The sequence below is a fragment of the Cololabis saira genome, chromosome 1 (genome assembly GCF_033807715.1).
Source record: "Cololabis saira isolate AMF1-May2022 chromosome 1, fColSai1.1, whole genome shotgun sequence".
Taxonomy (NCBI): Eukaryota; Metazoa; Chordata; class Actinopteri; order Beloniformes; family Belonidae; genus Cololabis; species Cololabis saira.
In genome coordinates this window covers 56,863,606-56,881,832 of record NC_084587.1, presented here as the reverse complement: position 1 = coordinate 56,881,832, position 18,227 = coordinate 56,863,606, and the positions used below count along the sequence as shown (strand labels likewise).

The 18,227-nt window shown below is 48.4% G+C and overlaps 1 protein-coding gene across 5 annotated transcripts in view; it reads right to left on the bottom strand.

The window, feature by feature from the left end:
* Positions 1 to 18,227, bottom strand: part of LOC133449087 (glycine receptor subunit beta-like) — a 131,168-nt gene that overhangs the window by 34,686 nt on the left and 78,255 nt on the right. For all 5 annotated transcript variants that reach the window (XM_061728222.1, XM_061728229.1, XM_061728237.1 and 2 more), the window contains one exon: positions 17,418 to 17,570. In XM_061728222.1, the coding sequence (XP_061584206.1) occupies positions 17,418 to 17,570 (153 nt within the window). The remainder of the gene's footprint in view (positions 1 to 17,417; positions 17,571 to 18,227) is intronic.

Genomic DNA, 18,227 nt, shown 5'->3' with positions numbered 1-18,227 from the left:
TTTGAACATTCTGAATTAATCACGTAATTTTGGAGCAATATATGCCATTCCTTCGAGAATTAATACGGCCCGAACCGTAATGTGCACCCAGGTGTGTTATACATCAAAATGTGCGTCTCCCTCCTGCGACTACGCGCATTACTTTTCTCTTTCAAAAGTGTTACCGTGGCGACGCTAGACGCCAAAAAGCACGCCCCCCCTTCATCTGATTGGTCCATATTTGATAGTTCCTCAAAAGGCACCAAATTTGGCATGCAAGCCAGGCCTGGTGATAAATTTGATATTTCATGGTTTGCATTAATGGGCGTTGCCTAACGGCTCAACAGCGCCCCTTAGAATACTTTTCTCCGCCATAACTTTTGAATGGTTTGACATAAAGAGTCCTGGGTGGTGTCATGGGACCCGGTATTGAGTCCTTGACCATAATTGGTGAAAATTGGCCCCGCCCCTTCTTCTGATTGGTTGTCCCTATGTCCTGCTATAACTTTTGATTGTTTTGACATAGAGAGTAGTGGGTGGTGTCATGGGACTCGGTATTGAGTCCTTGACCATAATTGGTGAAAATTAGCCCCGCCCCTTCTTCTGATTGGTTGTCCCTATTTCCTGCTATAACATTTGAATGTTTTGACATAGAGAGCCGTGGGTGGAGTCATGGGACTCTGTAATGAGTCCTTGAGCTTCTTTGGCCTTAATTAGCCCCGCCCCTTCTTCTGATTGGTTGTCCCGATTTTCTGCTATAACTTTTGAATGGTTTGACATAGAGAGTCGTGGGTGGTGTCATCAGATTCTGTATGGAGTCCTTGACCTTCATTGGCCTGAATTAGCCCCGCCCCTTCGTCTGATTGGTTTTCCCTTTTTTCTGCTATAACTTTTGAATGGTTTGACATAGGAAGTCGTGGGTGGTGTCATTTCTGATATGCTTATGGGGGGCGGTGACCGTGAGTGCGAGGGCCCGTTCATCGCTGCTTGCAGCTTTAATTAGGGCCCGAGCACCTTCAGTGCGAAGGCCCTATTGTATCTGTAGGAATTTTTCTTTCTTTCTTTTTTCTTTTTTCTTCTGACGAAAGGAAGGCCTTTTTGCCCCCCTAAACATGCCCAAAAAGTCACCAAATTTTGCATGCAAGTCAGGCCTGGCGAAAAATTTGATATTTAATGGTTTACATTAATGGGCGTGGCGAAATGGCTCAACAGCGCCCCCCGGAAAACTTTGTGCCTCAAGCCCCACGATACGGTTTGACATACATGCACGAAAATCGCTACACACCTGTATCAGTACACAACTTAAAGAAAAGTCTCTTGGCGACATGGTCGAAACCGAACAGGAAGTCAGCCATTTTGAATTAATCGTGTCACTTTGGCGCAATTTATGCCATTCCTTCGGCAGTTAATACGGCCCGAACCGTAACGTGCCCCCAAGTGTGTTATACATCAAAATATGCGTCTCCATCCTGCGACAACACGCATTACTTTTCTCTTTAAAAAGCGTTACCGTGGCGACGCTAGACGCCAAAAAGCGCGCCCACCCTTCATCTGGTTGGTTCAGACAGAAAAAACTTTGCGCCTCAAGCCCCATAATACGGTTTGACGTACATGAACGAAAATCGGTACACACCTGTATCATGTCGCAACTTAAAGAAAAGTCTCTTGGCTCCATGGCCGAAACCGAACAGGAAGTCGGCCATTTTGAACATTCTGAATTAATCGCGTAATTTTGGAGCAATATATGCCATTCCTTCGAGAATTAATACGGCCCGAACCGTATCGTGAACCCAGATGTGTTATACATCAAAATGTGCGTCTCCATCCTGCGACTACCCGCATTACTTTTCTCTTTCAAAAGTGTTACCGTGGCGACGCTAGACGCCAAAAACCGCGCCCCCCTTCATCTGATTGGTCCATATTTTTATAGTTCCCCAAAAGTCACCAAATTTTGCATGCAAGGCAGGCCTGGCGATAAATTTGATATTTCATGGTTTGTATGAATGGGCGTGGCAAAATGGCTCAACAGCGCCCCCCGGAAAACTTTGTGCCTCAAGCCCCACAATACGGTTTGACGTACATGCACGAAAATCGGTACACACCTGTATCATGTCACAACTTAAAGAAAAGTCTCTTGGCGCCATGGCCGAAACCGAACAGGAAGTCGGCCATTTTGAACATTCTGAATTAATCGCGTAATTTTGGAGCAATATGAGCCATTCCTTCGAGAATTAATATGGCCCGAACCGTAACGTGCCCCCAGGTGTGTTATACATTAAAATGTGCGTCTCCATGCTGCGACGACGCGCATTACTTTTCTCTTTCAAAAGTGTTACCGTGGCGACGCTAGACGGCAAAAAGCGCGCCCCCTTCATCTGATTGGTCCATATTTGATAGTTCCCCAAAAGTCACCAAATTTTGCATGCAAGCCAGGCCTGGTGATAAATTTGATATTTAATGGTTTGCATTAATGGGCGTGGCAAAATGGCTCAACAGCGCCCCCCGGAAAACTTTGTGCCTCAAGCCCCACAATACGGTTTGACGTACATGCATGAAAATCGGTACACACCTGTATCATGTCGCAACTTAAAGAAAAGTCTCTTGGAGCCATGGCCGAAACCGAACAGGAAGTCAGCCATTTTGAAATAATTGTGTAAATTTGGCGCAATTTATGCCATTCCTTCAGCAATTAATACGGCCCGAACCGTAACGTGCACCCAGGTGTGTTATACATCAAAATGTGCGTCTCCATCTTGCGACTATGCGCATTACTTTTCTCTTTCAAAAGTGTTACCGTGACGACGCTAGATGCCAAAAAGCGCGCCTCCCCTTCATCTGATTGGTCCATATTTGATAGTTCTCCAAAAGTCACCAAATTTTGCATGCATGCCAGGCCTGGCGATAAATTTGATATTTCATGGTTTGCATTAATGAGCGTGGCCTAACGGCTCAACAGCGCCCCCTAGAATACTTTTATCTGCCATAACTTTGGAAGGGTTTGACATAAAGAGTCGTGGGTGGCGTCATGGGACTCGGTATTGAGTCCTTGACCATAATTGGTGAAAATTAGCTCCGCCCCTTCTTCTGATTGGTTGTCCATACTTCCTGCTATACATTTTGAATGTTTTGACATAGAGAGTCGTGGGTGATGTCACCTGAATCGGTATTGAGTCCTTGAGCTTCATTGGCCTGAATTAGCCCCGCCCCTTCTTCTGATTGGTTCTCCCTATTTTCTGTTATAACTTTTGAATGGTTGGACATAGAGAGTCGTGGGTGGTGTCATTGGATGCTGTATTGAGTCCTTGACCTTCTTTGGCCTGAATTAGCCCCGCCCCTTCTTCTGATTGGTTGTCCCTTTTTTCTGCTATAACTTTTGAATGGTTTAACATAGGAAGTTGTGGGTGGTGTCATTTCTGATATGCTTATGGGGGGCGGTGGCCGTGAGTGCGAGGGCCCGTTCATCGCTGCTTGCAGCTTTAATTATTATTATTATTATTATTAGGGCCCGAGCACTGACAGTACGAAGGCTCTATTGTATGTGTAGGAATATATACATGTATTTTTTTTCTCGTTTTTGTTTTTATCATCGTTTTTCTTCCGACAAAATGAGGGCCTTTTTGCCCCTCTAAACATGCCCTAAAAGTCACCAAATTTTGCAATTTGCAAACAGGAAGGAAGTCGGCCATTTTGAATTAATTGTGTAATTTTGGCGCAATTTATGCCATTACTTCGGCCGTTAATGCAGCCCAAACCGTAACGTGCACCCAGGTGTGTTATACATCAAAATGTGCGTCTCCATCCTGCGACAAAGCACATTACTTTTCTCGTTCCTATTTTCCGCCACATTTTTGGAATGGTTTGACATAAAAAGTCATGGGTGGTGTCAACGGACTTAGTTTTGAGTCCTTGATCTTTATGGGTGAAAATTGCACGTGCCAGGGCCCGTTCATCGCTGCTTGCAGCTTTAATTATTATTATTATTGCACAGTGATTGATTACTCTGAGATTCTATGAGTGATGAGAGTTCATCAGAGCAACAGCTTGGGTGAAAAAAACTGTCTATGTGTCTCTGTGAGGTTTTGGAGTAGCGCCGTCCAGAGGGGAAGAGTTCAAACATCCGTGTCCTCGGTGTGAGGGGTCTGCAGAGATGCTACCTGCCCGTTTCCTGGACAGGTACAGGTCCTGGATAGATGGGAGGTTAGTCCCAATTATCCTCTCTGCAGACCTAATTGTCTGTTGCAGTCTGTGCCTGTCTAGTTTGGTGGCCGATCTGAACCAGACAGTGAGGTGCAGTCGTTGGTGTAGAGGGAGAAGAGCAGTGGCGAGGGGATGCACCCCTGCGGGGCGCCAGTGCTGATGGTCCAGGTGCTGGATGTGATGCTCCCCAGCCTCACCTGCTGCCTCCTGTCACTCAGGAAGCTGGTGATCCACTGACAGGTGGAGGCAGGTACTGTGAGCTGGGTGAGCTTCTGGTGGAGGATTTCAGGAGCGATGGTGTTGAACCACAAGTCCAAGTCCACGAACAGGATCCTCGCATATGTCCCCAGGGTGTCGAGGTGATGCAGGATGTGGTGCAGTCCAATGTTGACTGCGTCATCCACCGACCTGTTTGCCTGGTAGGCAAACTGCAGGGGGTCGAGCAGTGAGCCTGTGATGTCCTTCAGGTGACTCAACACCAGCCGCTTAAAGGATTTCATGACCACAGATGTCAGGATGATAGGCCTGTAGTCATTTAGTCCTGTGATGGTGGGTTTCTTGGGGACTGGGATGATGGTGGAGCTTTCGAAGCATGAAGGCACCTCACACAGTTCCAGGGACCGGTTGCAGGAGGGGGACACCGTCTGGGCCTGGAGCCTTCCTGACCTTCTGCCTCCTGAACAGCTGACACATCCCCCCCCTTCACGGATCCTAAATGCAGGCGGGGTGTGAATATGCGGGCAGCTGAAAACCTCCTGTAGAAGCTGTTCAGCTGGTTTGCAAGCCTGAGGCTGCCTGCAGGGCGTGTAGCTCTTCTTCTGAACCCGGTGATGTTCTGGGGGTCCGTCCGGCCGAGCCTACTCGCCCCCCGCCCCCTCGGAGCAGAAGAGGAAGCCCGAAACCGCCAACTGTGCCCCCCGGGCCTTCCTGGCCCGGACCCATCGGGAGGCCGCCCTCGGCGTCCGGCCGACCAGCGGGAATGGTCGGGAGGCCGCCCTCGGCGCCGGGCCGACCAGCGGGAACGGTCGGGGGGCCGTCCTCGGCGACGGCCGACCGCCGAGGAAGCCGCTCTCGGGCCCGGGCCTCGGCCCAGGACCACCCCCTCCTCCGTGACGCGGACCCGCGCCGGCCGCTGGTCCGCCTCCAGGACCGCCTCCTCCACGGCGCAGCCCTGCTCTGGAGCTGGTGTGTCCAGGACCGCCTCCTCCGTAACGCTGCCCTGCTCCGGCTGCTGGTCCGCCTCCACCTCTGCAGCCCCCTCCGACTCCGCCCCCGACTCCGCCTTGGGAGCCACCTGCAGCCAGGGTGGGCCGCTCCGGGGGTCCCGTCGTCTCGGGAGCCATCGCTTGGCGGCCCGCAGCTTCTGCCTCCCGGCCTGTCAGCTGCTTCGCCGCCAGCCCCTCCCGCGCTGCTGCGGCGAACCTCCGGCGTGACGCAGGGGTGGGTCGCCCCGGGGCCACGAGCGCTTCCAGCCTCGCCAGCTGCTGCTCGCCCTGGTCATGGAGCAGGGCGGCCAGGTCCGCCATGGCATGGGCGAGCGCCTCCAGGGCCCGCTCCGTGCCTCCCTTCTCCATCCCGTCGGGCCCCACGTTGGGCGCCAGTGTAGCAGGGCGAGTGCTACGGGGGCCTGACCGACAAGATAGAGGAGGACACAGAGTTTTGTGCAGAACCCTTTTTATTCAGCAAGATCACTGCCACACGTGCACAAGCACCTTTCCCACAGACGCAGCAGCTTCCCAGTGTCAGCAGCAGCTCCTCCGTCTCTGCCTTACAAGGCTGGCAGGGTGGAGAGGCTGACGGGCCACACCTGTGTCCCGTCAGCCTGAGTGGCTGCAGCTCTTCCACCCTGCCACACCCACTTTTTACCAAGAATGGGCAATGCAAAGTACTTCATGACTGTATTTGCATATGAATGAGCCTGCTGAGCATGCGCCGCAGCTTCCTGCAGCCTGTTTCTGCTGTGCGTCAGGATGAATGAGACATCAATTTTTGGTAGGTAAAAAGACCTATTTTCAGGGGAGAAATCTGATTCTTTTTGGCACGACACCAGCACGGCGCGTCCAGCACCGCGGCTGCAGCACCAGCAGCACCAGAGCGATCCCAGCGCATTACGCAGCTGGAAGTGATTATTATACAGCGCTATTATATTACAAGTCTGATATGTGATGACATTAAAAGTATGACATGAATCTAGCTTCATTTCACCACCTCACCGTCTTTGTCGCCAGTTCCCCATATCTTCAAAATGTTTGTGTGCTAGGATCAAGGTTTGCGTAAAGATACGCACATTTTTCTGTTCGTTTTTTTTCTTTAAATCCCAACCTTTGCGTAGAAGCCGTGTTTTGTGCGCACGCAAGCTTTATAAATGAGGCCCCAGGTTTTTAGTGATGAGTAGCAGCAGCTCATCCATCTTGTTTGCTAGGGGGCGGACATTCCCCAGGTGTATTGAGGGTAGTGAAGTATGGAAGCCTCTCTCCCTCAGCTTCACGAGTGCTCCTGCACGCTTGCCTTGTCTGCGTCTCCTGCAAAACCAGTAGAGAGCCGCTGCTGCTCCGACCAAAATCATTAATGGAGGTGCATTTGAGCACTTTCAGAGATCAGATTCAGGCCATTCAATCGGAGTGCATGAAGGTACCATTTTGTGTTGGTTCTCATGGACTATGCAACAAATTACCCTGAAGTGGTACCGTAGCACCCCTCCTTGAACCGCCACCTTACTGTGGTGGAGGGGTTTGTGTGCCCGAGTGATCCTAAGGGCTATGTTGTCGGGGGCATTACGTCCCTGATAGGGTCTCCCATGGCAAACAGGTCCTAGGTGACGGGCCAGACTAAGAGCGGTTCACAAGCTAATCATGAGGAGGAAGAGAACAAGGACTGTTACGTCGCCCAGATCGGCGTCATCGGGGCCCCTCCCCGGAGCCAGGCCTGAGGTTGGGGCTCGAAGGCGAGCGCCTGGTGGCCGGGTCTTTGCCCGTAGGCCCACCACCCGCAGGAAGGTCCATGAGAGGCTGGTGCCATGTGATCTGGGTAGCAGTCGTGGCGGGGTGCCTCGATGACCCAATCCCTGGACCCAAACCTTCACAGTGGGGACATGGAATGTCACCTCACTGGGGGGAAAGAGCCAGAGCTTGTGCGTGAGGTTGAGAGATACCGGCTAGAGATAGTCGGGCTCACCTCCACACATAGCTTGGGCTCTGGAACCCAGCTCCTTGAAAGGGGCTGGACCCTCCACTACTCTGGAGTTGCCCAGGGTGAGAGGCGGCGGGCTGGTGTGGGCTTGTTTATAGCCCCTCAGCTCAGTCGCCATGTGTTGGAGTTTACCCCGGTGAACGAGAGGGTCGTTTCCCTGCACCTTCGGGTCGGGAAAGGGTCTCTCACTGTTGTTTGTGCCTACGGGCCGAACAGCAGTGCGGAGTACCCGGCCTTCTTGGAGTCTCTGGGAGGGGTACTTGATGGTGCTCTAACTGGAGACTCCATTGTTCTACTGGGGGACTTCAACGCTCACGTGGGCAATGACAGTGATACCTGGAGAGGCGTGATTGGGAGGAACGGCCTCCCTGATCTGAACCCGGGCGGTGTTTTGTTGTTGGACTTCTGTGCTAGTCACAGTTTGTCCATAATGAACACCATGTTCAAACATAAGGGTGTCCATCAGTGCACGTGGCACCAGGACACCCTAGGCCAGAGGTCAATGATCGACTTTGTTGTCGTTTCATCTGACCTTCGGCCACATGTCTTGGACACTCGGGTGAAGAGAGGGGCTGAGCTGTCAACTGATCACCACCTGGTGGTGAGTTGGATGCTCTGGCGGAGGAGGAAGTTGGACAGACCGGGCAGACCCAAACGGATTGTGAGGGTCTGTTGGGAACGTCTGGCCGAGCCCTCTGTCAGGGACGTCTTCAACTCCCACCTCCGGGAGAGCTTCTCTCAGATCCCGGGGGAGGCGGGGGACATTGAGTCCGAGTGGACCATGTTCTCTGCCTCCATTGTCGATGTGGCGGCTCGAAGTTGTGGTCGCAAGGTCTCCGGTGCCTGTCGTGGCGGCAATCCTAGAACCCAGTGGTGGACACCGGAAGTTCAGGATGCCGTCAGACTGAAGAAGGAGTCCTACCGGGCTATGTTGGCCGGTGGGACTGACGCAGTAGAGGGGTACCGGCAGGCCAAGCGAGCCGCGGCTCGGGCGGTCCTGGAGGCAAAATCCCGGGTCTGGGAGGAGTTCGGGGGGGCCATGGAGGAAGACTTTCGGTCGGCCTCGAGGAAATTCTGGAGGACCGTTCGGCGCCTCAGAAGGGGGAAGCAGTACTCTGCCGGCACCATTTATGGTGAGGGTGGGGAGCTGTTGACCTCGACTGGGGACATCGTCGGATGGTGGAAGTAATACTTTGAGGATCTCCTCAATCCGACTGACATACCTTCCACTGAGGAAGCAGAGAGTGGGGACACGGAGACGTGCTCATCCATCACCCAAGCCGCGGTCACTGAGGGATTTGTAAGCTCCTCAGTGGCACCGGGGGTGGATGAGATTCGCCCTGAGTACCTCAAGTAAGAGAGTGTGTTCCAGCTATAGGGGGATCACACTTCTCAGCCTCCCCGGGAAAGTCTACGCCAGGGTACTGGAGAGGAGAATGCGGCCGATAGTTGAACCTCGGCTTCAGGAGGAACAATGTGGTTTTCGTCCCGGTCGTGGAACACTGGACCAGCTCTATACCCTCCGCAGGGTGCTCGAGGGTTCATGGGAATTTGTCCAACCAGTTTACATGTGCTTTGTGGATCTGGAGAAGGCATTTGACCGTGTCCCTCGTGCCATTCTGTGGGGGGTGCTCAGTGAGTATGGAGTCCGGGGCCCTCTACTAAGGGCTGTCCGGTCTCTGTATGATCGGAGCAGGAGTCTGGTTCTCATTGCCGGCAGTAAGTCAGACTTGTTCCGGGTGTATGTTGTACTCCAGCAGGGCTGCCCTTTGTCCCCGGTCCTGTTCATAATTTTTATGGACAGGATTCCTAGGCGCAGCCAAGGGCCGGAGGGGATCCGGTTTCGGAACCTCAGGATTTCATCTCTGCTTTTTGTGGTTGATGTTGTCCTGTTGGCTTCATCGGACCGGGACCTTCAACATGTGCTGGGGCGGTTTGAGGCCGAATGCGATGCGCCAGGGATGAGAATCAGCACCTCAAAAACCGAGGCCATGGTTCTCCACCGGGAAAGGTTGGCGTGCCTTCTCCGGGTGGGTGGAGAAGTCCTGCCTCAGGTGGAGGAGTTCAAGTATCTCGGGATCTTGTTCACGAGTGAGGGATCGATGGAGCGTGAGATTGACAGACGGATCGGTGCAGCGTCCGCAGTTATGCGGTCGATGTACCGGACCGTTGTGGTGAAGAAGGAGCTGAGATGAAAGGCGAAGCTCTTGATTTACCGGTCAATCTACGCACCTTCCCTCACTTATGGTCATGAACTTTGGGTAGTGACCGAAAGGACAAGATCGCGGATACAAGCGGCTGAGATGAGTTTCCTCCGCAGGGTGGCTGGACACTCTTAGAGATAGGGTGAGGAGTTCTGTCACTCGGGAGGAGCTCTGAGTCGAGCCGCTGCTCCTTCACATTGAGAGGAGTCAGCTGTGGTGGCTTGGGCATCTGTACCGGATCCTCCTGGATGCCTACCTAGGGAGGTGTTCCAGGCATGTCCCTCCTCCCTAGGGAGGTGTTCCAGGCATGTCCCTCAGCGAGGAGACCCCGGGGAAGACCCAGGACACGCTGGAGAGACTATGGGCCTGATTTACTAAAGGTTTGCGTGCGTAAAAACCTGTGCAAACTTGACAGCACCCGCAAACCAATGTGCGAGCTGATCTACTAATGGCGTGCAAAGACGACTGCGTCTCTGAAATCCGCAGAATACTACTAGTACTAATAGTACTTTTGCCCTGATGAATAATCAATATGGGGCGTAACCGCCAGAGAGCGCTAAATACTGGGAGGGGAAGATGCAAATAGGTTAATACCACACGCAATGAGATTTACCAAGCCTAAAAGTAGTTGCGCGTATTGTGATTGCGTCTGTATTTAATATGTTCGAAAGGAAGGTGCTAATCTGCTGCTGCTATTGTGGCAAGGAGGCGAGATCCAAAATCAAAGAATACGCAGAGAGAGAGTCTTTATTCTGCTGCATGCTATTTTAAAAATGGTTGCACAAGTTTTATTAAAGGCCACTTTTTCTTTAGTTCTTCGCCTTATATCTTGCCACCTTCTCTTATTGTGCCCCCCTCCACTCGCCCACAAGCAGGCCAAGCCTTTGTGCCAAAACTTTGTATTTTATTGATTATTTATCTTATTGAACGTGAAATCATCCTTCGTAATTTACATTTAATTAAAACCTGTGCTTATTAATCACAAAACACAGGTTAAACATCATGACCAAATCCGCTCCGACCCGCTGTGTCAGTATCAGCGCAGACAGACTGCAGCTTCGCCTGAATTATGGTTCTGCGTTAAATCGACGGCGTAGCCGACGGCGTAGGGTCGCGGTGCGGTGTGCGTCGCCGCGTACCCTACGCCGTCGGTTCTGCGTTGGTGTAACGCGGAACCATAAATCAGCCTTTAGTGTGCGCTCTGTGCGCTGTTCTGAACACTTCTCTTCTCTTCTTGCCATATGATGGTCCCGTCTGTCACACATTTACTGTCAGTGTTTGCTATATAATATATAATATTTTCAATATACTGTGGACATCTGAATAAAAACTTAACTCATAAATAGATTGAATCAAAGCGCTCTCCAGCTCTGTGTCTGATGTCTTTTTCTCCTCAGATCATGCCGAGCACCGCGGGGTCACGTAAACCCGACCAATTCAATATTAAAATCAAATTCAGTCCTGTGGCCCGTTTTTCGATTTCGTATTTTTGATCTGTGCCTAAAATTGAAATATGAAAAACCAGCCGTTTTTCGTTTTTTTGTGTTATAATAAAAAACTAATGACAACATAACCAGTCACTTTTTCATGTTTTGGTTTTTGATTGTGATTGAAAATGGAAAGAACGAATGATACACGGATTCATCCAGACTCTCCATGGCGCAAAGTTTGCGCTCGCAAACCATAAGACGCGCAAAACCATTAAACATCATGACCAAATCCGCTCCGACCCACTGTGTCAGTATCAGCGCAGACAGACTGCAGCTTCGCCTGAATTATGGTTCTGCGTTAAATCGACGGCGTAGCCGACGGCGTAGGGTCGCGGTGCGGTGTGCATCGCCGCGTAGCCTACGCCGTCGGTTCTGCGTTAGTGTAACGCGGAACCATAAATCAGACTTTAGTGTGCGCTCTGTGCGCTGTTCTGAACACTTCTCTTCTCTTCTTGCCATATGATGATCCCGTCTGTCACACATTTACTGTCAGTGTTTGCTATATAATATATAATATTTTCAATATTCGGTTTTTTGTGTTATAATAAAAAACTAATGACAACATAACCAGTCACTTTTTCATGTTTTGGTTTTTGATTGTGATTGAAAATGGAAAGAACGAATGATACACGGATTCATCCAGACTCTCCATGGCGCAAAGTTTGCGCTCGCAAACCATAAGACGCGCAAAACCTCATTTAAATACTGCTGTTTGCACCTGTTATCAATTGCGCACGCAATCTTAGTTGATCACCCGCAAACCACGCAACAACAGCACGCGCAAACTTTTTCAGTGCACACGCAATTTAGTACTCTTTATTTAGGATCTTAGTAAATCGGGCCCTATGTCTCTCGGCTGGCCTGGGAACGTCTTGGACTCCCCTCGGAAGAGCTGGAGGAAGTGATGGAGGAAGTGATGGAGGAAGTGATGGAGGAAGAGCTGGAGGAAGTATCTGGTGTGAAGGAAGTCTGGGCATCCCTGTTGAGGCTGCTGCCCCCGCGACCCCGGAACGGATAAGCGGAAGAAAATGGATGGATGGATGGATGGATGGATGGATGGATGGATGGATGGATGGATGGATGGATGGATGGATGGATGGATGGATGGATGGATGGATGGATGGATGGATGGATGGATGGATGGATGGATGGATGGATGGATGATGTTATGGAAAGGCACTCATACCTAGGCTAAGCAAAGACCAATTCTGAACATATTATTTCAGGCTAAGACAGGTATTATTATGTTGCCGTCTTCCACTGCTGGGAGTTCAATGAGCTTCGGTTTACTGAAGGGACTTGAGACGGTATGTGAGGAAAACGATTCAGATTCAGATTGCTTTTATTTGCCATTTGTGTAAAACACATAGGAAATTGTCACGTTGGTAACAGTGTGCGCACTCAGAATATTATTTTCACGTATAAATAAATAAATCACAGACACAACACCACAGTGAAGGAATAAACAAAAATAAAGTGCAGGCATATACAATAAATTGTAGTCCAGTTTTTGATTATTTTTTGTCACTAAGGAGCAGGATGGGGGAGGGAACCTGAGTCATTGATGAGCCTGGCGGCTGAGGGGAAGAAGCTGAGTCTGTGGCGGGCTTTCACAGCCTTGGGTAGCCTCAGCCTCCTACCAGAGGGGAGGACGTTGAAGAGGCCATGGCCAGGGTGAGAGGGGTCGGCCATGATCTTCCTAGCTCTCCTCAATGCCCTGGAGTCGTACAGAGACTTCAGGGAGGGCAAGGGGCAGCCAATCACTCTCTCCACAGAGCGTATCACACGCTGCAGCTTGTGGAGGTCCCTTGCAGCTGTAGCGGGGAACCAGGTGATGATGGAGTGGGTAATAATGACGGATGGATGGATGGATGGATGGATGGATGGATGGATGGATGGATGGATGGATGGATGGATGGATGGATGGATGGGTACCGTAGCACAGCATTTGTGCAGTGTTGTGCAGGCATTGCTTTGGGTCAACAGCCTTCTGACTGACCAGAGCAGGGGCCTCATTTATAAAGCTTGCGTGCGCACAAAACAGTCCTTGAAAGATGCGCATGCCACCTTCTACGCAAAGGTTGGGATATAAAAAAAATAAATTTAACGGGAAAATGTGCGTATCTCTATGCAAACTTTGATCCTAGCACATGAACATTTTGAAGATAACAATCTGTGTGTAACAATCAGTCCAATTGCTGAATAAGAATATAAATTGCGTGGTGGCAGCCATGCGTAATGCTGCACAATGGATGGGCTGGCACTGCTTGAGGATCACGTAAATGGTAGGATCAGGATGGAGAGAGTATTTAGGGACCATGAAGATTTCCTGGCCCATGATGATGACTGGCTAATAAGCCGATTTTGATTCCCTAGAGCAGTGTTCTTGGATCACGAGTGATCCATTCCTCAGCTACGGTCAGGTCTGGTTGACTACACCAATACACTGGAGTACCAGTATCAAAGGTTTCCATTATGAGCTCCAACAAAAGTAGAAAAGAGTGCACTCAAACAATTAGAATAAGACAGTTGGAAAAAAGGACGAAACATTTCAAAACCCCGGGTTTTAGGTTTATTCAAACTGCTTGGATTTGCATTTTGTTGAGTTGGTCAATACATTTTCTGAAACTGAGATTGACATTGTTTTTGGGATTATTGATTGGTGTTTCATTATTCAAGTATTAAGTGCTATACAGGCCAAGTGTTCCCTATAGTCTCTATCATTTCAGGTGAGAATTATACATGACCCTAGACTGATTGTTTTTTTCGAGGTGTGACTTTTACCATAAATCATTTGGAGTAACGTTAAAGCTTCATCTTTATAACAAAGAGAGTTTTAATACCCGAGCCAGTGGTAAAAGGGTTACACAAATAAAACCTGTCTTCCAATTCATTGCATTTTAAATTGCATTTTTAGCCTAGTTATTTTTGTGGTAGAAGTATCGGATCTGTACTCGGTATCGGCGAGTACACAAATTAAAATACTCGTACTTGTACTCGGTGTGAAAAAACTGGTATCGGGGCATCCCTAATATTGACTTTGTCCTCACTGCTCATTTGGTCTATTTAGAAAAAGAGCGAATGAAAACCTTTGTGGAGTTGGCTGGGACTGGGTTATTCAGTGGTTCAGGTGCACTAAGCTGCATGTGATCTTCCATGTAGGCCGCTGCCTTCTTTGCTGATTCCTGTTTGGTATGGTCTGTTGTACTTCCATCCCTAACAACACAGCTCATGGTAGTATCACCAGAGCACTGGGAGGCCTGACTCTGAGGAACTCCTTGGCAGTTGCAGTTACTCTCATGGCAGTTTGCGGATTCTGCAGTTTGCGGATGCTGCATCCCTTGTAATGGAGACCTCCTCCAATATCTCATAGACACTGCTATGACAAAGACAATGTATCAACAATTCCAAACTGATGATGATTGTGCTTTAGATGACACTAATGTATAGGGAAACTTACCTCTCCAGTATTGTGCCGTAATGTTAATGATGACGGTTATGAAAACCTTTCGAAGTGCAACATGCTGATATGCATGACACTAAAAGATGATTAAATATTTGTGTACAACCATGGATAAACAAGTAACAAGTCTCCTGAAGGTCATTTTGAGTTATTTACAGATTCTGAAAGTATTTACAGATTCTGAAATTGTTTCTAAGTTTTCTAGCAATGTCTAACACGTGAAAATATTTGAAGAGGGTGTGGCCATTTGAATGTTGGGATTCCCCAAACTAGTTTTGGGATAACTCAGACCTTTCAGTTTTCAAGGATTAATACCCTCCTGGGGAGCCAAGTGTGGGGTGGTAACAAAAACTGTCCACATTCGATTTACTTAGCATAATATCACACCCTAAATGGTTGTCAAAAGGAACTCTGGGAATCCTCCTTGATGAGAAAAGGTTGTAATAAATGTTATCACCTTAACCACTTTTTGAACTGATTAAGGAGAAATTCAGAGGTGATAACTTGCATTTTGTCATGCCATTAGGCATTATGTATTTATTAATGAATGCTCACATGTTGTATAAATATCTACAGTATTGCCCAACATTCTTTCAACTTCCAATCTTACAGGGGCTGTACCATACCATACCATCTTTATTTATAAAGCACTCTAAGCTGCTACACTGGAGATACCACATCTCTCCAGTGTTAGCCTCACTCCATTGGCTCCCTGAAAAATTCAGACTCCCATTCAAAACTTTATTACTTGCGTATAAAGCACACAATGGCCTAGCTCTGTGATATTTGCAAGACCTGATAGTACCTTATATTCCTAATAGAGCTCTCCGTTCTCAGAGGGCAGGTTTACTTGTAGTTCTTAGATTTCAGTATCCAAATGTAGATTTGGAAGATAGGTCTTCTGCAGGAACCATTGTCTTCTGCATTGTCAGGAACCATTACTATGGAACCAACTTCCAATCTGGGTTAAGGAGGCTGACACCACCTCCACCTGTAAAACCAAACTTAAAATGTTTCTGTTTAGTAAACCTATAGTTAGTGTAAACTTTAGTGTGTCATAGCTGTAGCTATAGAACAAGACTAAAATAGTTTGTCTCAAACATAGCTTCGTTGTAGATATGCTGCTATATTCCTACGCTGCAGGGGGGCTCCAACATGATCCGGTGCCCATCACCCGTCCTTCTCTGTCCTTTCTCAGTTATTATTTAGAAGTATCTTATAACCGTCATTGTTCTCCATTGTTCTTGTAGTTTGTTTGTTGTGCTGCACCCCCCCCCCCTCCCTTTTCTCTTCTGTGCATGTTTGCAGGCCAGAGCTTCAGGAGCTGCATCCTGACCTGCAGTTGCCACTGTTCGGCTTAAGTTTTTTCCCCTCACTAGGGGAGCTTTTACCTGCCAATGTTTATGTTATTTTTATATAATAATTGCTCGGGGGTCATGTTCTGGGTCTCTGGAAAGCGCCTGGAGACAATTTCTGTTGTAATAGACCAGGGGTGTCCAAAGTCGGTCCTCGAGGGCCGGTGTCCTGCATGTGTTAGATATGTCCCTTTTTTTTAATCAAACCGTGATACAAGGAGCTCTGTCATCAACAGAAGTATCCAGACTTTGATGACAAAGTGGTGATGACCGTTAATTAGAATCAGGTGTGTTGATGCAGGAAACAACTAAAACACACAGGACTGCGGCCCTCGAGGACCGACTTTGGACACCCCTGTAATAGACGCTATATTGATACAATTAATTTGAATTACATTGAAACAATGGATGTGAAATAAAACAGTCAAGCTGTGATCAAAGTATATTATCTTTCAGCTTTGAGAGTTTTGCAAAAATATAGCATTCACTATTTTGCAATCTGAGCCATTTTAAGGAAGGAACCTCGATGTTTAGGGGTTCAAATGATTGAAAAGAAGTCAATTGGCCCGGTGTGGTGCGGTCCACTCCCTCGTTACTTCAAGATAAATTCAGCAGACAAAGCGGCTGAAGGTGATCTGGCAGCTGATTGACTGACTGAAAACCACTGCCAAATGCCAACTCATCTCTTTGCTCTCTGTTGCTGCCACTTGTGAAAGAGAGACGGCAAGAAACATTCGGTGTGGCTAAGTCAGCTAAGTTTGGTACATCCTTCAAAAGTAAATAAAACTGAATTGAATTGAATACACTTGACCATAGTGCTGTAGGCTACAGTGAAGTAAAAGGTACACAATTAAAACATAACAAAAACAGAATTTTCCATTGACATGAAAAACAAAATATAAAAGGAGAAAAAAAATCTACATCTGGTTTATGTGTGCCAGTTGAAAGGCACGCGGCTGCAGTCTGAACCATCTGCAGACGAGCAACAGCAGAGGCGCAAACCTCTACATAGAGTGCATTATTGGTCATTGGTGTGTGTGTGTGATCGACAAGAACAAATATTTTCATGACATTAAAAGTATGTGGCATTACTACAGTCAAAACTAAACTGTGATTGATGCATTATTTTATGTAAAGTAGGCTAGCAAGACAGATGATGTTGCGTTAGGGGCGTGGTCTATGAAACGGTTGGGGGCGGCCTTGAAAAAGTGATTAGCCCTGGGGCCCATGTTGCCTTACACATGGTGTCTGCACATCAGTGAATCTTGTCTGTGATTGGACGGTTGTACTGCAGAAGAACTTGGGGCAATATAAGAATCCTATGTCGGCACTGAGCTTTATTACTCTATTTTCCATTAGCTTTTGAATTCTGTAAATATGAAAAACTGTCTAGAAATTGTAGTTATGATATTTCCGTATGCCAAATGGTCATAATAGAGTTTTAACTGGATATTTTTTAAACCTTCTTAATGTATTGGTAGGGGAAACACTGAAATACATCAAAGTACTTTGATTCTTGTAAAGGTGCATAATTACTCACCTAATGGTACCCTTGCAGCTGAGGCATCAGGGTTGATCCAGAATGATAACCAGGATAAAACCACAATCAATAGAGTCGGAGCATAAACTCCCATCATGTAGAAACCAACCTGGCGACGCAGTTTAAAAATCACTTCAACACAGGTGTAGTATCCTAGAATTAGAAATACAGAGAAGAAGTAATTCAATAAAAGGAGTAATTAAACTAAGTCGTTCTGTCATGGGGGGATCCTCCCATGGGCTTGCTGATTGGGTAACGTATTGCGTCACGCATCGCGTCACTTCCTGGTGTTGCGGTCTGTGCTGCTGCCGTCTCACGGCGTTTGCAGGCTCAGATCTCTCCCGACTTTTTATCTAAAACTTAGACTGTTTTCTGGTAAAATAGCACTATATCTGGTACATTACTGTCTTTATTTCAACACTCGCTCATTTTCTCTTCCGTAACTTTCACTGTCACCAATCACCGATACATTTTCTGTCCGTTAGCCTCCGTTAGCATCTTAGCATGGCCGCTCCGGCTCCCACCGCTTCACCTCTTTCCTGCTCAGTGTGTGAAATGTTTAGTTATTCCTCTGCCTCCTTTAGTGAAGACGGTAAGTGCTTAAAGTGTAGCTTATTTTCAGGGCTGGAGGCGAGGCTCAGTCAGTTAGAGGTCCGGTTTGGCCAACTAAACCATAGTCCGAGAGCCTCCTCAGCTAACCAGGCTAAGCTAGCGGCGGACCGGCCCGTAGCAGCTGAGCGTAACCGCTCCCCTGCAGCTCCCGAGCAGCCGGCCAGGCAGGGCAGCTGGGTGACGGTTCGGAGGAAGGGT